This window comes from Lissotriton vulgaris, chromosome 9 (genome assembly GCF_964263255.1).
Source record: "Lissotriton vulgaris chromosome 9, aLisVul1.2, whole genome shotgun sequence".
NCBI lineage: Eukaryota > Metazoa > Chordata > Amphibia > Caudata > Salamandridae > Lissotriton > Lissotriton vulgaris.
This window is the reverse complement of record NC_141697.1, coordinates 858,714,688-858,741,663: the sequence shown is the minus strand read 5'-3', so window position 1 is coordinate 858,741,663 and position 26,976 is coordinate 858,714,688. Positions and strand designations below refer to the sequence as shown.

Sequence of the window (26,976 nt, the reverse complement as noted above, 5' to 3'; positions counted from 1 at the left end):
GGAGAGGGAATTATATATCCTGGGGGTTTTGGAGTTCTCTCTCATCCTTGTTTTTAGTTGGGATAGTCAGAGTCTTGGCATGGTATCTTCAATCGTATCCTCTGTGAATTGGTGTAGATTTAGGACTGTGTTTTTATAAAATAAGGTATGACTGCTCCATGTAATCAATTGGGGGGGAGTAAGAGATAAGATCCTTTCAAACTCCTGTTAAATTGCATTTCATCAGATGACTGCTCCATGTACAGACTAAATAATGCTGGTGCTAGAAATGAACCCTTTTTAATAACACAGACCACTTTGGTAAAAAAAAAAATGTTTTTAACCTGTATTTGTAAAGTGCAAACTACTCTCCCTTAGGGGTCTCAAGGTGCTGGGGGCCGTTGTGGAAATTAAGTGAACTATTGCCCAGAGTCACATGGTGCTGACCTGAGCTTCCATGGGAGCCAGGTATTGAACCGTGAACCCTGCGCTCTGACGTCAGCTGCCCTGGCCACTGCACCACACCTCTCCACTACCCTATTAACACTAATTAGGATATTTTGCTTAGGAAGGATATAAAACCACTTAGGACCTTACCACTAAAACCAATGTCTTCTTTCATAAGTTCAGGTGGTAAACAGACAAAATATCGACTACAAAATATCGAATGGACACAATATCGAGTACAAAATATAGGCTGGACAGAATATCGAATGGACAGAATATAGATATCAAAAATATCGTTTTGAAGGTAAGTAATGTAATATCGAATTTTAAAATATAGATAGTCAAAATATCGAAGTACATAATATAGGTTAATAAAAATATCGAACATTTAATAATATCGAATTTTTATAGTGTATTTTATGGGTTAAAAGTGTTTATTTATGTTATAATGTAATTTAATTAATGAATTTAATGTTATTTAAATTTTGCGGAATTTTATTCTGTAGCAGGTTGTGGCGTTATAGGGGAATAGGGTGGGAAGTAATTTAATTATAATTAATTAAATATGTAAATGTATTTATTGGTATTTGTTTATAATTAATTGTTAATTAATAATTGTTTTGTAATTAATTACATTTTAATTGCCAATTAATTTGATTTAATTGATTAATTGATAATTATGTTAATTTAACTAATTTAATTTTTGTAGCGGGTTGTGGGTTTATAGGGGAATAGGGTGGGAAGTAATTTAATTATAACTAATTACATATGTTCATTTTTTGTTATTTATTACATTTTAATTGTTAAGTAACTTTTTAATCACTTAATTTGTAATTAAGTGAGGTGGGGTCCACTGATGGTTTAAGTGACAATTAATTAATTAATTACGAATTAATTAATTGTTAATTTGTAATAATTAGTATTAATAGATAACTAATTGTAATGATTAATTTAAATTAGTATTTGTAATTAATTAATTATTATAATATAATAAATTGGTAATTACTTTTAATTAATTTTTTATAGATATTAATATATATATTTTTAAAAAAATATATGAAGTATCTACTTTCCCTACTGTTGCACTACCTGGAGTGGAAATAGTAATTTTTACCCCTACGCTATCCAACGCTTTCCCTACTGTTGCACTCTCTGGAGTGGGAATAGTAATTTTTACCCCTACGCTATCCAATGCTTTCCCTACTGTTGCACTCTCTGGAGTGGGAATAGTTATTTTTACCCCTACGCTATCCAACCCTTTCCCTACTGTTGCACTCTCTGGAGTGGGAATAGTAATTGTTACCTCTACGCTATCCAACGCCCTACCTACTGTTGCACTTTCTGGAGTGGGAATAGTAATTTTTAGCCCTACACTATCCAACGCTTTCCCTACTGTTGCACTGTTTTGAGTGGGAATAGTAAGTTTTACCCCTACGCTATCAATCAATCAATCAAGGCATTTGTATAGTGCGCTACTCACCCGGAGGGTCTCAAGGCGCTTGGGGGGGGGGGGGGGGGTTCCGCTACTGCTCGAACAGCCAGGTCTTGAGTTGCTTCCTGAAGGAGAGGTGGTCTTGGGTCAGGTGGAGGTGGATGGGGAGGGAGTTCCACGTCTTGGCCGCCAGGTAGGAGAAGGATCTTCCTCCCGTTGTGGCTCTTCGGATGCGGGGAACGGCGGCGAGGGCGTGGCTGGTCGATCATAGCTGGCGGGTGGGAGTGTAGAAGGTCAGGCGGTCGTTGAGGTATCTGGGTCCTTGGTTGTGGAGTGCTTTGTGTGCGTGGGTGAGGAGTTGGAACATGAATCTCTTGCTGATGGAGAGCCAGTGCAGGTCTCTCAGGTGTCTGGAGATGTGGCTGTGTCCGGGGATGTCCAGGATGAGTCGTGCTGAGGCGTTCTGAATGCGCTGGAGTCTTTTCTGAAGTTTGGCTGTCGTTCCGGTTAGAGGGAGTTACCGTTGTCCAGTCTGCTGGTGACGAGTGCCTGGGTGACCGTCTTCCTGGTTTCGGTGGGGATCCACCGGAAGATCTTCCGTAACATGCGTAGGATGTTGAAGCATGACGAGGAGACAGCGTTGACTTGTCTGGTCATCGAGAGGGAGGAGTCCAGGATGAAGCCCAGGTTGCGTACGTGGTCCGTTGGTTTGGGTGCGCTGCCCAGGGCAGGGGGCCACCGGGAGTCGTCCCAGGCGGAGAGTGATGATCCCAGGATGAGGACTTCCATCTTGTCCGAGTTCAGTTTCAGACGGCTGTTCATCATCCACTCAGCTACGTCTTTCATCCCTTCGTGTAGGTTGGTTCTGGCGGTTGCGAGGTCGTTGGTGAGGGAGAGGATCAGCTGGGTGTCGTCGGCATCGGAGATAATGTTGAGGTTGTGTTGGCATGCGATGGCCGCGAGGGGGCTCATGTAGATGTTGAACAGCGTGGGGCTGAGCGATGATCCTTGTGGTACGCCGCAGATGACTTTGGTGGCCTCTGATCTGAACGGGGGGAGGCGGACTCTCTGGGTTCTTCCGGCGAGGAAGGAGATGATCCACTCCAGTGCCTTCTCCTGGATTCCGATGTTGCTGAGGCACTGCACTAGGGTGTGGTGGCAGACCGTGTCGAACGCTGCGGAGAGGTCCAGGAGGATGAGTGCAGCTGTTTTCCCGTTGTCGTGCAGGGCTCGGATGTCGTCGGTGGCTGCGATGAGGGCTGTCTTGGTGCTGTGGTTGGCTCTGAAACCTGACTGCGAGTGGTTGAGGGATCCATTCGTCTCGAGGAAGGAGGCCAGCTGTCTGTTGATGGTCTTCTCAATGACTTTGGCAGGAAAAGGAAGGAGCGAGATGGGGCGGTAGTTTTTGAGGTCGGTGGGGTCCACTGATGGTTTCTTCAGTAGGGCACTGAGTTCGGCGTGCTTCCAGCTCTCTGGGAAGGTGGCGGTGTCGAAGGAAGAGTTGATGATGTCCCGGAGATGGGGTGCGATGATGGAGTCGGCCTTGTTGAAGACGTGGTGAGTGCAGGGGTCGGTTGGTGAACCGGAGTGGATGGAGTTCATCGTGCGGATGGTGTCTTCGGTGTTGATCGGGGTCCAGGCGCGGAGGGTGGTGGTGGGGGGCGTTGGTACGGTCGTAGGGTGCGTCGGCTGTGTGCTGAAACTGTTGTGTATATCTGCGATCTTGCTGTGGAAGAACGCGGCGAGCGAGTTGCAGAGGTCTTGCGATGGTGTGATGTCGTTGTTTCCGGTGCTAAGGTTCGAGAGCTCTTTGACGTTGTTGAAGAGTTCCTTGCTGTTGTGGGCGTTGTTGTCTAGTCGTACTTGAATGCGGTTTTCTTGGTGGTGTGGATCAGCTGGTGGTGTTTTCGGGTGGCGTGTTTTAGGGTGGTCATGTTGCCTGTTGTCGGGTCTCTGCGCCAGGCTTTCTCGAGGGCTCGGCAGTTCTTCTTAGAGCTCTTGAGTTTGTCGGTGAACCAGGATTCTTTCTTGTTGCCGGGTCTGTTGGGGGGGGTCTTCAGTGGAGCGAGGTCGTCTGCGCAGTTGCTGATCCATCTTGTGAGGTTGTTGGCAGCTTGGTTGGGGTTCGCTGAGCTGGCGGGAGGGTTCTGGCTCAGGGATGTGGCGAGCTGGTCGATGGTGATCTTGTTCCAGCTTCTGCGGGGAACCTGTTGCGGGTGGTGGTGGAGCGTGGTCCTTCTGAAGCTGAAGTGGATGCAGCTGTGGTCTGTCCAGTGGAGTCCGGTGGCGTGGCTGAAGGAGATGTCCTTGCTGGAGGAGAAGACGAGGCTATCCAACGCTTTCCCTACTGTTGCACTAACTGGAGTGGGAATAGTATTTTTTACCCCTACGCTATCCAACCCTTTCTCTACTGTGGCACTCTCTGGAGTGGGAATAGTAATTTTTAGCCCTACGCTATCCAACGCTTTCCCTACTGTTGCACTCTCTGGAGTGGGAATCGTAATTTTTACCCCTACTCTATCCAACCCTTTCCCTACTGTTGCACTCTTTGGAGTGGGAATAGTAATTTTTACCCCTACGCTATCCAACGCTTTCCCTACTGTTGCACTCTCTGGAGTGGAAATAGTAATTTTTACCCCTACGCTATCCAACGCTTTCCCTACTGTTGCACTCTCTGGAGTGGGAATAGTAATTTTTACTACTACGCTATCCAACGCCTTATCTACTGTTGCACTCGCTGGAGTGGGAATAGTAATTTTTACACTTCTGCTATCCTACGGTAATAATATTGGATATTTTTTGATTATATTATGTTACTATATATATATGTTTTAACAATATGATTCTAATTTTTTTTTTCTAATTTTAATTAATTATTTAATTATTATAAGGTAATTTAAGTATTTTTAAGTATATTTTAGTAATTAATTTTTTATATTTATTTAATTTAACATTGTTTTTAATAAAGTCGATACTTTTACAAACTATATTTTTGTAAAATATATTTTTTACTCGATATTTTTGTACTTACCTGTTTGTAGATACAAAGTTGATATTCTGTCTGTCGATATTTTTTCGCCAATATTTTTGCTAGTCGATATTATGTCCCTCGATATTATGTCAGTGATCCGTTCAGGTATATATGGCAATGTTCCATAATGTAGAAGACTTCTGAATGCCTTTGTCAGGAATATGAAATATATTATGCTGAGTCTTTAAGTTTGTGATTTCAAAGATGAAACCTTCTCGGAATCCTGAGTGATAGTTGCCTAGTGGCTGTTCTTTCTATGTCAGTTCTTAGCCATAGCAGGTTGGATATTGGAATGTAACTTGTTGTTTGAGTGGGATAGACAGTGGACTTTTAGATGAGAGGGGTGATATGGCTGGTCTTTATTGCAGCTGGGACTTGTTTGATGCTTTTATAGGCTTGCTATCATTGATTCGCAGCCTTACGTTGCCGGGGGCTGATATAGTACAGGTGTCACGGACAATAAGAACTAACTAACACCGGTCTGCAGCATCCGGCTGTGGGGGGCTGATACTGTTTAGGTTCTCTATATTAAACCGGTTGTTATGAGTAAAAGGAAGGTTGGGGATAGGGTGGTGGGCACTTTGGATGCATTCTTAAATAGAGCCGAATCGGTTTTAATACATGAGATCCAGGCAACGGAGCGTAGACATTCGCTCAAACCGATTCTAACAAGGGGAGGGTCATTGCCCAGCGCTCAGTTACCACCTAGGCAGCCTAACTCTGATGCAGACTCTGCAACTGACCACACTTCACCAAGGTCATCATGTATGCTGCCACTCACTCTTAACTTGGTCTCCCCGCAGCATCAGAGTAGTGCTGGGAGCCCTGCCATGGTACAGACTAGAGGGAAGAAGGCCCTAGGAGGTAAAGCCACGGAACCACCAACCAAAAAAAGGAAGGGGCGAGGTAAAAACAAACAGAATTCTCTCCCACGCATTGGCGAATCTAGTGGGGTTTTTGTCTTTGGTAATTCAAGTTCTATCATCTCAGACACTACCCCCCCCGGTTTGCACTAACCCCCAGTAGGATCAAAGTGACCTCCGTTCCTTACTAAGGGAACAATTTGCTGCCTTTTTTGACCCTTTAATGAAAAGATTAGATTCTGTTGACGCTAGACTCAACAAGATTGAAGAAGCCATGTCACGTTTGCCCCAAGGGACCCCTGTTCAATCAAGTCCACAGGCAACCGGAGGGGCTCCCCCTGCTAGTGTGGGGGAAAAACATAAGGAACAGGGGGGAACCACAGTGAATGCACAGATAACAGCGGATAGGGTACAACCAGTGGGGAGGGTTGTGAGTGCACCACTATCTGGTGTTAGTATTGCTAAGCCCATGCCCCAACAGCAATTGGCTAGGCATGAGGGGAATTGGAGGCAGGTTGAACTTAGTAACAATGGTGGGTCAGATAAGATACCCTACCTTCACCTCCCACCAGAAGCTACCCCATATTCGGTTATCTTAGCGAACGTCCTCCCTCTCACTCCGGGGTCACGCGAGCACTGGTCCACACTTAAAAACAAGGCTCTATATTTCTTGAGCAAGAAGACTGGCATTGGGGATGACTTATTCCACGAGTTTAAAATGGTTAGACATAGTAAATGGGTGGGCCACTCTGTCAAATCTATGCCAGGTGACTGTGTGGTTCTGAGCTTCAGGTCACCCGCTTTGGTTCGCTATATTTTTGAGATGGCTGGTCATTTACCATACACTGCGGATGGGATTAGACTCCTCCCCCTTGGTTTTTTCTACAAATAGCATATGATCCCTAGAAACAGGGATTTTTCTGCACCACAGGAATTTAACAACGGGTCCAATTTTCCCATTCAGATCAATAATCGCTATGAGGTTTTATCCTCACTTGAGGATATTGACTGACTGGGAATGGATGGTAATGGACAACTTACTGTAACAATATCAATTAATTATACAGTCAATAAAAAATTGTCAATTGTCAAATTGACAACTAGGATCAGGGGGAGGGGCTAAGAAGGCAAGCTCCAAGGACCTGCTGACTGTAGGGTGCATAACCCCAGTTTCAATGGAGGTGGGATGTTCAAATCAAGCAACAACGGAGGTAGTAACAACGAAGGTACTCTCCCCCCTTGGAACCTCCATGTAACCCCACCCCACAGTATTAGAATCTAGTTTAAATGTGGCTGGGTTGCTCACTGGGTGTGGTGGTTTGGTTTTGAGGACATCATTAATGATTATTTCCTCCTGGAATTTAGCGGGTTTGGAATCAAAAGTATTGTCATCTGATTGAACATCATACATAGAAGGCGCAGATATCTGGGCATTCCAAGAAACATGGTCTACAGAAGGGGTATTTGATGTTGGTTTTCTAAACTTCTTCAAACCAGCAATTAGGGGTTTTAGGGGAAGACCAGTGGCTGAACTGACCTGCTGGGTAAGGCAAACTGAGGGGATAAGGGTGGAGGAGGTTATTATCGATAGCCCAAATATCCTGGTTATAAGGGTCAGATTGGTGAGTGGCCTTGGCATATCTTTGTACAATGTTTTTGCTAGGGGACAACCTGGTAGAAGGAGTTCTCAGGTTATTACGCTTTTAGACAGCCATTTGTTACAAGAGGCCCCCAATGGTAACTTAATCATTGCGGGTGATTTTAACACCTGCTTTGAACCAATCGACCCAGAAGATGGCAGGTTTAGTGAAGAAATTGTTTCGCTTAGGGGGGTGCCGCAATTGGACCTCCAGCCCATCAAGAAATGGACTGAGACTGCACTGCAGGTGAAAGGGTTGTGCCTGGAACGGGGCTTAAGCAAAAACCACAGGTGATGGACAGAATGCAGAACACTGTCATACATTCACCCCAGTACAGAGATCTGGGCCTAAATCCATCGTTTTTTTGCGCTCCACACCACCCCAGTTCAGACATGGCCATATGCAAATCAGTCTGACCCTGTACCTCATGGGAACAGTCCAGCCCGAACCGCCAAGCCATGCCTTCCCTGGACCGGAAACAAGCTTCCGAGGACCGCTAGCTGGCATTCCAGCCGTTTTCAGCCCGGCTTGCTTGAATCCAGTGGTGTGGAGTGCATGGGACTCACATCTGAGCATACACATCCCACTCGGGGGGACAAATGCAAAAACCACAGGTGATGGACAGAATGCAGAACAATGTCATACATTCACCCCAGTACAGAGATCTGGGCCTAAATCCATCTTTTTTTTTGCACTCCACACCACCCCAGTTCAGACATGGACATATGCAAATCAGTCTGACCCTGTGCCTCATGGGAACAGTCCAGCCCGAACCGCCAAGCCATGCCTTCCCTGGACCGGAAACAAGCTTCCGAGGACCGGTTTCTGGCATTCTAGCTGTCTTCAGCCAGGCTTGCTTGAATCCAGTGGTGTGGAGTGCGTGGGACTCACGTCTGAGCATACCCATCCCACTCGGGGTGACAAATGCAAAAACCACAGGTGATGGACAGAATGCAGAACAATGTCATACATTCAAGCCGGTACAGAGATCTGGGCCTAAATCCATCGTTTTTTTGCACTCCACATCGCCCCAGTTCAGACATGGCCATATGCAAATCAGTCTGACCCTGTGCCTCATGGGAACAGTCCAGCCCGAATCGCCATGCCATGCCTTCCCTGGACTGGAAACAAGCTTCCGAGGACCGGTTTCTGGCATTCCAGCCGACTTCAGCCCGGCTTGCTTGAATCCAGTGGTGTGGAGTGCATGAGACTCACGTCTGAGCATACCCATCCCACTCGGGGTGACAAATGCAAAAACCACAGGTGATGGACAGAATGCAGAACAATGTCATACATTCACCCCAGTACAGAGATCTGGGCCTAAATCCATCGTTTTTTTGCACTCCACACCACCCCAGTTCAGACATGGCCATATGCAAATCAGTCTGACCCTGTGCCTCATGCCTCATGCTTAAGGGCAGCCAATGGCAGGACTAAGTCCGATGCCAAGGGAGTGGTGACCTTTGATAATGGTAGATGCAAAAGCCGCATTGATTACATTCTTGTGAATGTGGAGTGGATATGGGAGTGCAATTCCGCCCTGAAAGTGACCACAATCCCTTGGTTCTCACACTGAATGATAGGAGCTTCTCTGAACCCGCACCGACGAAAGATGGTACCTGCCCTAATTTGTTAACTATTTTAACAATTTAAGAAGAGTTCGGTGGGCACGGGTAGTAATAGACGAAAGGAAAAAAGTGGAGATTAGGGCGTTAGTATCAGGGTCTCTAAGGGAACTATCTGAATGCGGCTCCCAAGATATGATAAATGCCAAACTGATGGGAATTCACAATGACCTTTTTAGCAGCCTGAAAAGGTTTTTTATAATTGCTAAACCCGCTAAAAAGATTAGTATGCATAAGCCTAACTCGTGGTACAATAACACGTGTAGGCTAGCGCATAAAGCTCTAGTGGTGGCGATCAAATCTAGGTCCCATGGTAATATTCAGTTGTGTAGAGCAACATACAAATCGGCCTTAAGACAGGCCAAGAGAGATTGGGACGAGGATCGTTGGCGATGTCGATTATCAGCTTGTAAAGGCAAGAATATGACCCAATTTTGGGATCTTATTAAATGGGGGAACGGGCAGCGGTCGATAACCCCTAACAACAATGTTGAACCCAAGCAATGGGTTGCCTTCTTTGAAGCCCAATTTCAATTAGGCACGGAGAGGATAGAGGTTGCTCCACACATTATAATCGATAATCCCTTGTTGTTCAATGTTAGAGAGGTAGAGACAGTGTTGAAGTCTATCCCAAGTGGTAAGGCACCAGGGCCTGACTACATTCCCGCTGATTTATTTAAGCACGATAATGATCTATGGGTCCCCTATATTACCAATCTGATAAATTCATTAGCTGGTGGTGCACCAATCCCTCTATCTTGGTTCGGAGCAGAAATTATTCTGATTTATAAGAAGGGTGATCGCTCTGCTCCGGCCAACTACAGACCCATCAGCTTAATGATGCAGCGCAAAAGATAGCAGCACGTGTGATCCTGGGTAGGATTCAGTGTTGGATGGCTGAAGATGACATCTATCACCTCTACAGGCAGGGTTCCGGTCCCATATGGGGACCTTGGACCAAGCCTTTAGATTTGTGTTAATATATTGGAAGGTGGTCTTTTTGGGTGGGGGAAAGCTCTATGCAGCTTTCGTGGATTTAAAATCCGCTTTTGACCTCGTCCCAAGAGCAAAATTGTGGGTGGTTTTATTAAGGCTAGGGATGCCTAAAGAGTTAGTCTCCTTTATGGTAAGACTCCATGAATCTACTTATGCCCAGATACGTTGGGACAAACCGGGTGAGGTGACCGAGAAATTTAAGGTAGGGAAAGGCGTCCGACAAGGGTGTGTGCTGGTACCTACCCTGTTCTAGCTATTTATTAATGGGGTGGTGCAGTATTTTGTTAATCACCCAACGGATGCGCCAATGCTAGCTGGCCTCAAGGTGCTCTTGCTCATGTTCACGGATGACACCCTGATACTATCGAAGATGAGACATAGATTACAGCTGGCACTGACTCGCTTCGAGATGTTTTGCCGCGAACATGAGCTTGTGGTTAATGTAGGGAAGACTAAGTTTATGGTGCTCCATGGGTCCAGGCCCATCAAAGCACAAATGTTTATGGGTGGGAAGCTCCTGGAACAGACCGATGTCTTCACTTATCTGGGTGTCACTTTCGGTGACAGTTGAGCTGGAAACCCCAAGTTAAGATCTTTGCGCTGAAACAGGCCCAATTAGCTGGAGCATTGAATAAGGAACACAGGTTATCTCTAACCAAGCCCATAGCTCCTGTTGTTAAAATCTACTCCACGCAAGTCATTCCTGCTATCCTATACGGTGCTGAATCCTGGGGATTTAGTAATTTGACCCAACTGTCTATTGCACAGAATACATTTATGAGATCAGTTGTGGTTCTGCCTCAATCCTACCCCCGCATTCCATTGCTCCTTGATCTAGGCTGCCATGCAATTGAGGACATTGCTCGCTACAGGCCGCTGGCTTTTTGGAGGCGTCTCTGGATCACTCCAGAGCTCCACCTTTTTTCCAGGGCGCTGTTAGAAGTAAGGGAATTGAATCGTTCACACAGAATCTCATGGTTATCCAGTATTTAAGCTCTACTTATTGATATGGGGATGAGGGATCTCTGGGATAGCCCAGAGATGGCGGAATTCCCCTCAAAAGAATCTTATAGAGCAGCATATTGGGAGCTAATTAAAATCAGGAGATTCTCCTCCCTTACTAGCTCTACTCTGTCTAGGGATGTCCTTGAGCTAAAAGATGAACCCTGCCTGGAAAGTTACTGGGATCTCATAACGAAGCCCTTAGATCGTAAGCTTTATCATCAGTTTAGAGTTGGGACACTGCCACTTAGTAGGTTAACATGTAAATGGCACCCAGGAACTAGCGATAAGTGCCGTTTTTGCCCAGATGATACAGAAGATATTGATCATCTTTTATATGTTTGCCCAGTTTACCAACAACCCAGAAGCTTGTGGCTGAAATCAGCATGTCGGAACCTAGGAACTAGCTCTGCGATGGTCGCTAAGAGGATACTGAAATCTGGCTCTAACGATATCGCAGTTATTGGAGTAGCTAAGTTCCTGAGTTGGGCATGGGTACAACGGGTGAAATATGGAGGGCCTCAATAGCCATTTGATTAAATTGTTGGGCTACTGTGTCCACCATGTGGAACGGAAATTTTAAGGATTTTATTATGTGTATAAAGTCTTGTGCATGGGTTATATTTAATCCTTTCTTAAGAACTGTTTTTAAAACTGTAACTATAGGTATTTATTTTTTTAGATTTTTCTGTGAAACCATGAAGATAGCACTTTTGCTAAGGTGTATTCATGGTTGTAACCTTTTGTAATTAATTGACTGTCCTGTCTTTTAAGATGAACAATCACAATAAAGACTTTTTGAATTGAATTGATACTTGCTATTGAAATAAAGCAAATTTTATTGATTGATTGACCACCGCTTTGGCAATCATTTCAATATTTAGCAGGCAGAGTAGTCTCGGCCTGGCAGATATTCATTCCTCCGCCAAGCCAACGAAATGCCTCCATCCGCGAAATAATAAAGTGGGCTCTAAATTTGTCCAAAAATCAGACAAAACTGCTCACATGCCATGCTTGAAGTTTGGCGATGCTTATAAGCAAAAATAAGCAACGTGCGCTATCGAAATGCAAAGTGATAATAGTTTTCCATCATTGAGAATAAGCCTTTAATGCTAACCCACAACGACTGTTAGCACTTTTTACAGGTTTTCTTTGTACTCACAGCAAATGGACTATTCATGAGAGAAACCAAACCCTGATAATACTGTATCTGCACAGCTTTTATATGAAAAAAAGTGTAATAATTTTAAAAAAGATACATGAAATTAATGTCAGGAAATACTAAGTTTGCTTAATTAGGAATTAGGGCTTAGTGATGCCATGCATAAGAATGAGACTAAATATATCATAGCTGAATATTCCTACTCATCCAGACCCAGATTTACTAACATTTTCCGTCCTGCTCTCATCACTTTTGTGTTCCAGCCACAATGCAAAATGCTCTCCTTGTTAAGCCTTCTTTGCATGTGTTCCGCATTCTACAGCACATATACAAAGAGAAATTTGCCTCTAAAGATTGTTTTTGTGCAGGAAGACCACACTTCCTACACAAAAACAATCTGACCCACAACACTGGCATCCTTAAATCATGGCATAAGGGAGCCTGCACTGGTGCAAGGGAGTCACAAGTGCACAGGCGCAAGGAGAGAGCTGAACAGCACCATGTATGTGTAAATATGGCACAGGTCAGCTCTCTCCCCTTAACGCAATGCAGCATTGCAACTTGCCTTGCTGGACACATTAGTAGATCTGCCCCCTCCCCCAAATGCTAAGCATGGCATTGACTATTTTGTTCATTTTAAAGCAAGGGCAGATGATTTCTCAATCCATACCCTGAACTATGTTAGTATGTGCAGTTAAATCATGAAAACTTAATAATATCTGATTTTGGCACCATCATAATGTGTATTTCATTGATCACAGTACCTGCTCTTTTTTGATGAGATAACAGTCAATGAAGTCTCGAGGAGAGTTTACATCAAGTGTAGCTTGGTTCTCTTTCACTCTATCCAGAAGAAATTTTTCAAAGCCTTCAAAAATGCTGAACATTTTGTTGTGAGGTCCAGGCAAGTAATACATGACTCCAGGAAACATTTCATAAAGCTGTAATAAGATAAAACACAAAAATAATCTACCCTAATCTGTCACGGAGATGTTTTTTCAGTTTTTGCTGTACTGTGGAGATTGATGTGGCTGATTGATATTACTGAAAGGGCCAAGCCCGTAAGGTTCCGGACCTATTCTAGAGTCACAATCCAATGGTTCTTTTTAGAAGCATGAAAGTGTAGAGGGGGGAAATTTGTCATTATTGTCAATGAAATCATCGAGAAATCCTTTGGACACCTAATAACCAGAGACAACTCCACAAGGTTATTTAATTTACTACAATGCCAAAAACAGCTGAATATAAAGACAACTCAAAATGAGCATACAGAAATACATCGGAATCAGAATGAAACCAAAATCTGCGTATTTAATGGAGATTATGTAGCATAAACAGGACCATTAGCTTAAGAAATAGGATGCAGAGGATTAGAAAGCATGAGTCCAAATGCCCCTGTATCAATGGATGGTGAGTAAAAAACATTGATCTATCACTACTCTAACGCTAAGTGACATCCCTACTTCTGCATCATCCGAAAGAAAAGTTAAAAGTTAATGGAGTCTGCCTAAGAAGTCTTCCCAATGTTAAGGGGTTATGTGGCATTAAGCTACAGAGACAGGGCTCGTTCTCCAAAGCTCTCTTTCCGAAGGCAGAAGAAGAAGTGGACGCTTTCCCTATTTTCAACATCCCAATATCTCAGATATCCTTCCCAAGATGAAAACACAGACTACAACAATTATAACTGGCTTCAAGATATATCCAACAACTCCCTTTCCTCGGTTAGCAAATCAACTTCCAACTGCTCCAAATCCCTTCCTAATATTGTCTTAAACTCCCTCGGTTGCCAGATCATGTATCTCATGATGTATTTCAGTGATTTTACTTATATATCCCTTCATATCTTTACTTTTGTTAGGGATATAAGTACAACACTGTTGGACCTTCAGCATCTGAAAGATTCCACCCTCTTTTGCCAATAACACATCTAAGGCGAAAAGAAGGAGTCAGGTCCTGGTCGGGACTGAGGGGGGCTGGACCATACTATAATGAAGGAAAAATAGAAAGTGCCCACACCTCAACAAATGAACAACTTATTCAAAGAAACACATGTAACTAAATGACACATGTGAAGGTACATTTATTTATACCAGCAATTCATGTTGTTTATGGATTTTTCAACAAAATATTTTAGAAAGCAGAAAAAGAGGGATAAACCCAAACACTCAACACAGTGATTGAACTAATACAAACAGTAATTGACAGTGGTGAACAACAAGAATCAATGAAAAACATGAAAACACAGAGCAACGATATTAGAATTTAGAACATTTGATGATTCATAGTTCCATATAAATGTCAAATTTGTAACCACCAAAGCGAAGTGAAACAAAAAGGGGAGCAAGAGCTTGTATAATGTTCATTGGCATGGATACATTTAATGTATTACTGTGCTCTTGCGCAGTGCCGACGCGTTTCAGGTTCGAGCAGAACGTAATCGAACCCTCATCAGGGCTTTGTGAATTGTCTGTGGTTATCAGGCTCAGGAGTGCTGATCACTGGACAGGGGGCGGTACTTCAAAGGTTTTAGTTCTCTATGTGCACCGTCCGGCGCCTCTTAGAGGGAGGAGATCGAGGTAAAAAAGACTTTGTATCCTTGCGTTATTTCATATTCGGAAAGCGATTTCCCTCTAAGCTGAAAGTCTCGTGGTGATTCTACCTGGGTTTGCAGCAAGAGTCGTGGCGGCCCAGGAATTGGGAAGGCGGTCTTTGTAATGCTTTAAGTCCGTGAACGAGGCGCGCTGTCCGTGGACAGTCAGTCTCCACATGTGGGGCTTCGGGATGAATGCAAAACGTTTTGCATTCACTTCGCTTTGGTGGTTACAAATTTGACATTTATATGGAACTATGAATCATCAAATGTTCTAAATTCTAATATCGTTGCTCTGTGTTTTCATGTTTTTCATTGATTCTTGTTGTTCACCACTGTCAATTACTGTTTGTATTAGTTCAATCACTGTGTTGAGTGTTTGGGTTTATCCCTCTTTTTCTGCTTTCTAAAATATTTTGTTGAAAAATCCATAAACAACATGAATTGCTGGTATAAATAAATGTACCTTCACATGTGTCATTTAGTTACATGTGTTTCTTTGAATAAGTTGTTCATTTGTTGAGGTGTGGGCACTTTCTATTTTTCCTTTAATAACACATCTAAAGCAAGACAGTTTTGCATCACCATCACCCTTATCTAAACCATTTCTCCATCTGTAAGTAGCAATGACTGAGCTGTGTTAACCGAAAACTTACCTACAATGGTAGGCATCCTTCTGATCTGATTTCATTCAGCACCACACCCAAACTAGGTATCTTCACTCCAAAAATTTCTCCCACAATTTCACTAGCACTCAGTCCATGTTTCTCTCTATTGTTCGATTTTCATTTCACTTCCCTATTATTAAGCTTAACAGAAAGCCTCTATGTCTATCCTCTACTTGATTTACAAATTTATTTTCTATGTCTATTAATGTGCAGGTTAAGTTGTGTCTATGTGACTTTTCCATTCTCACTTCTTGCTTGTAATAATCACATTTGTTCAGCAGTTTATAAACTGGAACTTCCGAGAGTACAAAATCGTGATTCAAGAAATAGTACTCATAATGACTCTTTCCATAAAACATGCTAAAGAGCAAACTACATCTAATATAACACGTCAAAGGTAAGTGATGATATCTATTTCCTTCCTCAACCGAAGCATGCAATTGCATGCATACATAACAATCTCTCATATGCATAGTATTCACATACTCGTATAACAACATAGCATAAGCATTCAAATGTCTGATCACCTTTAAATAAATCAACATGCAGAAAGTGAAATGTTTGCTCAATTAAGCTTTTATGAGATCCTAGTATACCCTCTTTTGAGGCAGCAGTGGTCAGTGTGGATGTCCTTTGTTACCCCACTCCATGCTCCTCAACTTTGTGCGCACTTAAAATAGACTCACTAGTGACTACAGCTATCACTATGATTACTTAATAGGTGTATCCATAATTCATTTGTGTCTAACAATCGAATCCTCAGGCGCCATTTTCAAAGTGGCTCAGATTATAGCTGTAAGGGGATCAAGACACAGAGTCTCTTTGTCTCTTTTCTATGCCTCTTATGCATTGGCAACAAAGTCTTTGAGCAGCTTATTTTTGGATCTTAGAAAATTCTTTTAACAGTCTTTAACATGATATTTACACAGCTTGGAAGACTTCCTTATCCCTCTTTCTTTTTCTAAATGAAAAGTCCCTATTTACATTCTTCTTCCACTCGGGCCTAGGCTATCTTCTTTCAAGCTATTTTATTTACAGTTCAAAAGTTCATTTTGCAAACCTCATGAGATCAGAGCCAATCTCCTCAATGACTCGTTGCAACATTTCAGCCATCTATGCTGCAATCTTTTGAGGAGGTGGTTGAGCTCCAAAGCTTGGAAATATAATGTCTTATAGAATTAGAGTTCATAAACCACTCAACCTTGGCAGAAAATGCACAGTCAATGACATAAGTGCATTAGCCTTGATTCAAGGAACTCTCAGTAAGATCTTGACAATCAGTATCGAAGTCTCAAACCTCACTCTCCCCTGCATTGGTAACCATATAAGTCTACTCAGGAAAGGAATATTTCCAAAATAACACTCTTGCCCTCCTGGACCTCCTTACGCTTCCCGTGGCTTGCTTGGACTCACTCAGATCAGACACAAAATATTCACTTATTATTGCAAGATCTCTTTCAGATGCAAGTCTCAGGTTCCTTCTTTCTGCCTCGCAGGCCACATTTCATTTGTGGCATCCTTGTTGCTTGACTGCACATGCCCAATTTCCACACACATTTCTGCTGAGTTGGACTCAATACCTCTCGCAACATTACCATCTCCCTCAGAGTCTACTCATGGGTCTTGTGTAGCTGGACCCGTCTCAGCTTGCATGATGGGTATCCAGCCTCATCAGGAACCTCCAGAACATAGCTTGCCAGCTCCTGTGACCTCTCGGTCATGGCTAGAATTACTTCTGGGAGAGGAGCCCATTTAAAATGAGGCACCTGTGACGTTTCGGGTATGTGAAGCATGGATCCAGTTCAGCACTCCTCTAAACTTCACAGCAGTATTGGTCACCAATATCACCTGATATGGCCCATGCCACCAAGAGTCGATTCCGTTTTTTCTTACATGCTTTTGGACAGGCACCTAATCCCCTAGGCTCAGGTCATGTCAGAGGTCTTTCGAAATCAGTGCCGTTGCTGCTTCAACCTGATGAGACACAGAATGAACCACATCAGCCAAACCTTTACAGTAGCCAAGGACCAAGTCAGCTGTGATATTGATCAAAGCAGTCACTGGCAATGCAGGCAAGTGCATCGCCCTTCCCATCAAAATTAGATTGATTTGCCTGAGAGGGGTAGGTTGGAGACTACTGCAGATCTCACAGAACAGGTAGCACCAGTATCAATCAAGAATGTAATGGGATGACCATCTACGCATGCCTCTACTCATTGTCCATTCTAGTCTACCTCTAAAACTGCACCAAGTGTACAGTCTTCCTCAGGCACTGTCATAAGGACGGTTCCTGAACAAATGCATCCAGCGCTTCAATTAAGGGCATCTCATGATAAGTTTGATTGCCCTGCGAGATTCTCGGAGAATGTGGCACTTGCACTAACTAGTCCTGATTCCCCCCGCATTAAGAGATCTTGGCCTAGTCACTGTCACTTGCTTGAGATCTTCCTCCTAGACCTGATTCACTGAGTTTAAGTGGTACTCGCGCTTCCAACACCTGATCTTGTTATAAAAATAGCAAGCAATGGTATTTTCAGCGTCGTAACATCTATCACTGTCCTGGGATCTACAGTGACATCTCTTACCTGTCTTGTCTGTCCTGAAACTGATGTAACTTGGACACCTGCTAGGACATCCCTTGATTGCAAACACTGTTCCTCTGGTTTCCTGCACCTGCTCTCTCTTCTGTGCATTTCACATTTGAACCATCATTAACTTTTTTTTTATCCTCCTGTGTTTGGAACCCACCTCATCACTTCAATACCTGGCATACCATAGAATTTGGTCTGCAGACTTATTTTGCCAGCAGCTCAAATGTTGCTGGATCATGAGACTGATTTCTGGCCTCAGTCCTATCACATATTTTGAGACAAATTGGCCCATGTCTTTAGAGTCTAGTGTTACTAACCCGAAGTATTGCTTAAAGGCTTGCAAGAGCCTCTCGCAATATGCATACACTGACTTTAGGCTACTGGATTGTTCGATCAATCTTAATGCAATTGAGGTCTTGAGGGGCTATTCTGGACTGCAGCCTTGTGATCCCCTATTTATACGTCTTCATAACCAGCGGTGAAGGACCATGAGTTACAGGATCCCTCTCTGGCTCATCAGCAGGCCAATCAATAGTAATTTTGTAAGCAGAACACAGATCACTAGGAACCACATTTTCAAACAGAGTATTCAAGTCAATCCACAGCACCTTCATGATTTGATAAAACAATCCACTTGTCTGTACCATTCAGCAGGTTTCTCTCAACCTAGGGAAATCATTTGTGAAGGCAGCAAGGTCACCCCTACAGAAAGGGACTTGCACAAACCCTCCATTAGGCACCTCCCATAGTGGATATGACTCAACTCTAGATGTTCCACCTCCTGGAGGTGGTGTTTCCCCTCTCACCCTCCTTGTACTCTTCTTCTTAGACTATCTTTCTTCCTACTTATCCAGCATACGCCAAGCCCTTATTCGTACAACCAACACTGAGATTTGCGTCTTCAATCCCATCATTCTCTTTTCCTCCAGCTCCTCATCACTGTAGTGAAGCCTATGATTTCCCAGTAAAATGTTTGTTTGTGACAAATCTACTCTGTACCTCTGAGTTAACTCTGATCACTTCGCATGCGCTCTTCTTGCCCTTTGGGTGACATCCTTTGCTCCAAACAACAGGTCATCTGGCTCATAGGTCTCCATTCTTTCAAAATGTAAGCTCCCCCTAATGATGATCTTGTCCACCTCAGCCGGCTTCAACCTCACTACATCCAATAGCTTTGCCTTTACTGCAAACTTGATAGTTCCGTAATTTAATGCATTATTCTGACTCTCCCTGCTGTTATTGTGATCCCTCAACCAAGACTCTAAGTCTGAAACATCCAGGATATGTTGATTTCCAGCAGCTCCCTGACTTGCACTTGCTTACTAGACTGCACTCATTTGTCCACTCACTGGAGTTTCCCACACACGTATATCTGTACTAGTGTTTGCCATAGGCATAAACTGTATAGTACTGAAACCAATGCGTACTCCTGAAGGATCTGCATTAGCTGTTAAAGGGGTACAAGTTTCCCTAGGCACTAAGGATGGACAGTTCCCATTCGTGCTCCCTGACCTTTCCAATCCAGTTCCTTCCTCATGCATGGACCATCGTTGACTAAGGTTTCCCACTGAGCTCTGGTCATACATAGGAACAACAGGACCAATAGTGACGGGTACTGTAAGAGCTTCCGGTAACCATGAAGCATCATTGAATCAGTTCTGTTCCATACCTCCTAAGGTGAACACTCCTGTCCTCTCTCCTTCTGCCGAGATCCTTCCCATAACTCCTGTGCCAGGACCCCCTTGAGCTGTGGCGCTTCCACGATTTCTACACTCTCCGAATAATGCCCCTATCACTTGACTGTGGATTTTAGGGTGGAGGATGCTTTAATAACAGCCCATCCAAAAAGCTGTTGCCAGTGTCACTATTGTCGTTTCCATTCACCCTTCTACTCCTGTCCTGGGAATCTCACTCTCCTACCAACATTGGATACAGCCTTTATCCCTCAATAGTATATACTCTCCACCTCTTAAGCTGTGCATCTCATTGTGCATCCCGGCATGCCCTCAAAGCTTTCCCCATCTTCCATTGGTATCTCTCCCTCTTCTTAGCATGTGCTACATGAATCCATGCATCTAATGTCTCAAACTATGTTGGTCTGTCGGCAAAGGTTGCAGTGCAAACATTAGTCCTCTCAACTTGTACACTACATCCAACAGAAATGAATCAAAATGTGGAAATGACAATTCACCAAATTTTTTACTGATGTTACGCCAATTTTGAAGCCAAATTATAGTATGGAGCCCTACTTTTTTTCACCAGATAATGTGCTGGAGTATCCTTAGGTGGTGCCTCTTTGCCCACCCGAGTCACAACCCCTTGATCACCACTGTAAAGACTCTGCAACACTCTAAAACATTGCAAGATTGAATTGCAATAAGTTAAACGTTTTCGACAAACAAATTCTTTAACCAAAACTTCCCGAAGACAGCTAAGCAATCTCAGTGTGGCATTACACCAACCGACCTATCGCAGTGCAGCACACTCTGATGTCACCTTCAGTCTTCACAGTGACTCACCCTCCCTTACAATTTCTCCATGCACATTCACTCACCCAATTGTCTTAAACTCCGCAATTGTCATCCAAAGAACATTCATGCACGGTGACCCTCGACCTGCGCCAGAAACCTGAATCAGTGTAGTTCACCTCTGTACACAAGGTTCACTAAACGATTCCCATATGTCCCATTCACACAAAGTTCTCATCCTAGGTGGAGCTGCCGATGACATCTCACAACGACGCATCAATTCTTCAGTCAGAGAATCACAATCAATCTCAGTGTGTTCTCCACCATTTAATATATCCCGGTCTCCTAAACAACTTCATGACCTAAAACTGAAATCTCAATCCTCGGACAATGTCCGGCCTGAAACCACATTCACTCGAGTCTCGCACCAACTCCGCAAAACATCACACAATCAAATAATTCCTGCAACCTACCACACAACATACACCCTATTAATACACACACCTCCGCTTGCCACTGATCTTGTCACACCATCAAACTCCATCAGTCTCCGCAGGATTCCGTCGTCTTTTATTCTCTGTCATTGAGCTCTATTTTGGGACTTTGGGGTTCAAGGTTTCACCTTTCTAGGCTAGTTTTGGATTCTCCTCTCGCTTCATGTGCTAGCAATACTGCTCTGCTACCAACTGAAAGGGCCGGTCCCATAAGGTCCTGGACCTATTCTAGGGTCAACATCTGATGGTTCTTTTTAGCAGCATGGAAGCGTAGAGGGGAGAAAGTTTGTTATATTGTCAATCAAATCATTGAGAAATTCTTTCGACACCTAACAAACATAGACAACTGCATAAGGTTAGTTAATTTATAACAGTGCCAAAAACAGCTGAACACAAAGACACCTCAACATGAGGGTAAAGAAATACATTGGAATCAGCAAGAAACTAAATCTGTGTATCCAATTGAGACGATGTTGCATAAACAAGACAATTAGCTCAAGAAATAGGATGCGGAGTATCAGAAAGCAAGAGTCCAAATTTCCCTGCATCAAGGGTTGGTGAGTAAGAATCATTAATCAGGCCTACTCTAACGCTAAGTGACATCCCTTCTTCTGCATCTTCAGAAAGGAAAGTTAAATGGTGTCAGTTTGTGGAGTCTTCCTAAGATGTCTCTCCACAATTAATGTGTCATGTGGCATAAAGCTACAGAGAGAGGGCTCGTTCTCTGAAGCTCTCTTTCTGAAGGTAGAAAAAGCGGGCACTGTCCCTATTTTCAACATCCGAATATCTCAGGTATCCTTCCCAAGAGTCTTTGCGGGTCACGCCATCTGCTCCGAGTACGATTTTGAAAGCAGTTTTCCATGGGATAACTGTGTTCTTGTTTTGCAACAAGATGTCCTTGGGCCCAGGCCTTCTCTTGTGTGAAGCACAGCAGCCTTTATTTATGAACTCGAGTTTACGATGTAACTTCTTCACTCCTTGCCTGACTAATAAAACAAAGACATTATTCTAGCTAACAAGGGCACTTCTTTTATAGCAAATTCCACAGCACACATGAAATTCAGCTAATATTTCTGAAGCGAGAATTTCCAGGGAAATCCATTTCAGGCCTACAAGCTTCAGATAACATAAGAAACTAGCCTGTGAACTGTATGAATTTGCATAGGAAAATAAGGCACGTTCAATTAAATGCATTTACCTACATTAAAATGACACGATTAACAAACACTTTTAGTACATGAATATTTATAGTCTCACAACATGAGTTTTTCGTATTAATGTTTTCTGCTGGTTACATCCGCTTTCTACTTTAATTGTCCATGCTACTTTTCAATTACCTAAGCACACCACAATTCGAGTTAATACAATTCACAATTCTAGCACTTCAAGTTATTACAACAAATGATTATATGCGTGTGCGCTCTACACGTGTGATAATAATGCACCCCTACAAATAAAATGCTATTCACGCTACATCATTACCAGAGACATTTAGTGAAATTGTGGCGATGAAGTATATTAAGAAAGAAGGCAAGCAAAGTGAGGAAAGGAGAAACCTGCTTCAATCAACCAAGGAGGGCCGTGTTGGAAAAAAGGTAATTGTGAAGTGTGTTGAGACTTTCAAAGGGAAGTCAATATAGGGCCGGTGGAAAGTTGCCTAATGGTGAAGAAATGAAAAGAGACAGATGTGCAGAGGAGAGAATGGGTTGGGGGCCAGCAGATACCTCAATGGTGGAGAGACTATGTTTTACAAGTGGAGAAGGTGGTAAACGAGTCTGTTTAGGTTTCGGCTACCGTCGCACTGCGTAAGCAGTGGGCGGAGCCGAAATCTTATGTGTGTAGTAGGGGGGCCTGAACACGCCCCTCTTCTCCATTGGCTGACCTCGTAAATGCTGGCCAGCCATTGGAGGAGAGGAGCGTCAATCAGTTCAGGGCCCCCCTTGACGCGATTAGGGGGCGTTTCTGGGTCTTTTTTTAAGTCCCGCCCTATCCTCTTCCCATTGGCTGGAATTTTACCTTCCTGCCAATGGGAAGGGGAGAGCACGAAAAACGCCCCCGAATCCCAAAATGACTTTCTTTACATGTGCAATTATATGGTTACTTCACTGTACTCACGCAGTTTTAATTTATTTTAAAAAAAAGGAAATAATAATCGACTTCTATGAACTAGTAAACAGGAGCATCAAATGGGTATAAATAGAGGTAACAATGAGAAAACAAGGAGTGCTCTGCGGCAGTTAACGGTGACAGTTAGACACCTCTGCTGTGTTCCATGCCCACGCGCCCCTTCTTCTAATATACCCTCCTGCTGTCATCGGTCTTGTGCCTGTAAGAGGGACCTGGAAGTCAGACACCAAAGAAGGATGTGAGTAGAGAGTGCACATTTGTTGCTGAAGGGAGAGGTCAGGCAGTTCCATCCTGGCGCTGACCCGCCTACGAACTTTTAAGCCACGCCCTCTGTCTGTTTAATCGGAGGTGGGCGGTGGCGCGTGGAGGCAGGGCATAGCTATGGGCGTGTTTATCGGTCTGCACGCTGTTCTCTCCGTGGAAGTGCTCTGCAGACTAGTTCAGGTCAGACGGACTGGAGCGGCGATTGAGGCAGGTCACCGAGGAGGCCACTCGGTGCTCTTCGGCTGCAGGTCGGCAGGCACAACTGAGGAGGGGAAACAGACAGGCGCGGCAGCCAAATGGCTGCACTTTTTTATATTGAAGATTGGCCGCGGACTCTGAGCAGTATAGCTGGAAGTTTAGTGTGCGGAATTTTGGGTTGTTCTGTTCCTCCTCAAAAGCCACCTTGAGGGATATTTGGGGATGGTATTTATGGGTGTTTGTGTAAAGCATTGTATTCCAGGCGTGTAGCAGACCAAAATGGCCTCGGAAATGAGGACAGTTCCATCAATTTCTGGATGAAATTTTAAACTAGCGCAAGGGATGAACGTGCTTGTTGTAGAGAATATAGAGACTGTAGTGAACATGAGCAAGTGCCCAAAAATGATTGTAATTGTAACCTTGTCTAATGTAACTAGTGCTCATTTAAAGCGCTCGTAACCCTTGCAAAAAAAGATCAGGTCACGGATTTGAGAACTCCGGTATGGTGGAGGCTGGTGGCGGATAGTAAACCAATGGCCTCATAGATCATCTCCAGCGATCTTTTAGGTTGTGCCCCTCACCCCCACCCTTTAAAGAAAAAACATGTCTAGGCTCCTGATGGCAACGTAAATGGAGTACTTATCGTACGGTCAAATTAAAAGCTAGACAAGTCGTGTATGGGTACAGTGTGGGGCTAGTTAGGGGGCTGGACCTGAAGTACCTTTATGGGGGAGGGGGCTGATAAGCCCTGCACCACGCGGCTCGGAGTCAAGGGTGTTCTGAGTTTATCCCGGGACCTCTATAAGTGCGTACAGCAAGATGACTTGTCGAGGGGGAGGTGGATATAGGAAACGGTACACTATAAACAATGAATAAAGTTAGAGAAATTGTTCTGTGAACTCAGGTAGCATATTCCCTGGTCTTGTGCTACAAACGCGTTACATTTTCATGAAATTAGAACACTATTGAGAGTGATTATACAACAAGGGGTGGTGATGGACAGAGTTTCTGAATTAAGCAGAATACTCTCACCCAGTCAAGAGATCAGAGCTAGATCCAACACCATTTTTTAGCTCACTGCACCATCCCAGCTCAGAACCTGGCTATATGCAAATTAGTCTGTTCCTGTCCCAGTGCATGATGGGAACAGGGCAAACCAAACTACAAAGCCAATTCTTTCACTGGGAGTGGTCTGCTTAATTCAGACACTCTGTTCATCACCACCCCCTTTTCTGAATCGATTTTGGCCACTATAGGTGTGGCAGGGTATACTCAGACATGAGTCCCTTTCTCACTGCTCCATCAGGATTCAAGCAAGCCGGGCCGAAGACGGCTGAAATGCCAGAAACCGGTCCCCGGTAGCTTGTCTCCTTTCTGGTGAAGAATTGGCTTGGTAGTTTAGTCTGCCCTGTTCCCATGATGCACTGGGCCAGGGACAGACTGATTTGCATATAGCCAGGTTCTGAGCTGGGATGGGGCAGTGAGATAAATAACGGTGATGGATCAAGCCCTGATATTTGGACTGGGTAAGAGTGGTCTGCTTAATTCAGACACTCTGTTCATCACCACCCCCTTTTCTGAATCGACTATTGAGAGTGAGGCAGATCATTTTAGTTCTGTATGAAGGAAACTTAAGTTGTCAGTGAAAGTGCTGCATGCTTACTAAGAGGATCTAGAATAATGCACATGCTAGTGACAGAAGTAAAGAGATAGTCTAGAGGCATATTGATGAAAACGATGGAATGAATGTAGCACCATAAAATATGTCTTCTTTGCATTACTTTGTTGTTCAAATGATTTATCCTTCCCCTTTATGAAAAGCGCAACACTACTATTGTTGCCATGCATGTCATAAGAGGCTGTGTCCGTTCAGTTGTTTTCATAACGTTGCAGTATGCAGGATTCTCATGACAGGCTATTACTGCTTTCTATGTTGAATACATGTTGCTACTGATTACCACTAGAAAAACTGTTTATCACCTGTAGGAAATGTAGTGTTATGTTGTGCAATGTAGAGTACTGTAACTTCATCTTTGCTTTTTCCCTGCTTCCATGAAAAAGGAAAACACTCATCCATCTCTGGTGCCAGTATTGATGTTGGTGTGCGTGACTTGACGGTTCATGTTCTTTTGGGGGGTTAGTAATAGTGTTGAGTACAGACCTCCGGTGACATACAGAGAAAACATTCATATCCTGCTGGCTTGAATTGACTTTGGGTGTTACATATCGTCTATGTTGTAAAGTCCCTAAATACCAGTGATTGCATTACTCTGTTGCCACTTCCCTTATTTTAAATAACCACAGTATAAGGCAGTCCCACCTCCACTAAGACATAAATCACTAAATAAATCAATGAATAAAAGGAACCTCTATTCCTCCTGACGTTAAAATGCACAGGCTCAACCTTACTTAAGTAGCTTGGCATAACCGGGAAGGATGTAATCAATTAAAGCAAGAGAGTAGTGCTCAGAGTAATGCAATTACTTACCAAGAAGATGTTGCTGAGGAATCCCTGAATATGAAGAGTGGTCTCGGAAATCGCTCCTTGTCTCTGTAAATCCGCTACCTCTCTATCTATCAAGGTTGCCCGATCTTCCGCGAACACCAGCACCTGTGGGCGGGACTCCTGAACGAGGCACCCATAGAATTCAATATCAAACCCCTGGAGAGTTTGAAGGACCCAGGCATCTGCCGTGAGTTGTTTCAAGCGAAGAGAGCTACCCTGCCCCCCACTTTTAACTGGGGAGAAAGGCAAACTCTCACCTGCATGGGTTTGCAGATGAGAGTTGACAACACCTCTGGATCCAGGGCGAACTCTACGAGTCTGGAAGAATTCCCCTTGACGGGATTGGTCTTGGAATCACTTGGATCCTCTTGTCTGGCATTGGGTGAGGAAGCGGACGGCAGCATGCCCCAATCCATGGCCGGCCGGACAAAAGTTGGCAGGATTGAAGGTCTTTTTAATGGAAGCCTGCGCTTTGTCCAAGGAGGCAAAGGTTGCAGCAAACATTCCAAGTTCTTTAGTGAACACGTCCTAGAAGAGCAGACCATGCGCCACCTCACCCATCTCAGTGGAAGCTAAGTCCCCTAGTTTGGAGTCCATCAATAGCAGCCAGGCCTGGTGACGCTCCATTGACAGGGCACAATTAGCCTTCCCTAAGAAAATAACAGCACAATGTGCCCAACCAGACAGGGAATCCAACTAGACCGGGTCTCAGAGGACTTGGCCTCCTCCACTAAATCCAAAATCTTTGTAAAAAGGCCACATATATTCAGCAACATGTCCTGGCACGAATGCCAGGACCTGTCTATACCCTTATTGGGGTCCTTGATATATTTCTGTAGGAAAGTGGCCCGTGGGGTCTAGCTCAGGCGTCGCTTCCACTTTGCCAGGAAGGG

The 26,976-nt window shown here is 43.9% G+C and overlaps 1 protein-coding gene across 2 annotated transcripts in view; it reads right to left on the bottom strand.

Moving 5' to 3' along the window:
• Positions 1-26,976, bottom strand: part of LOC147692372 (cytochrome P450 2G1-like) — a 312,091-nt gene that overhangs the window by 118,305 nt on the left and 166,810 nt on the right. For both annotated transcript variants that reach the window (XM_086938594.1, XM_086938595.1), the window contains one exon: positions 12,942-13,118. In XM_086938594.1, coding sequence (XP_086794720.1) covers positions 12,942-13,118 — 177 coding nt within the window. The remainder of the gene's footprint in view (positions 1-12,941; positions 13,119-26,976) is intronic.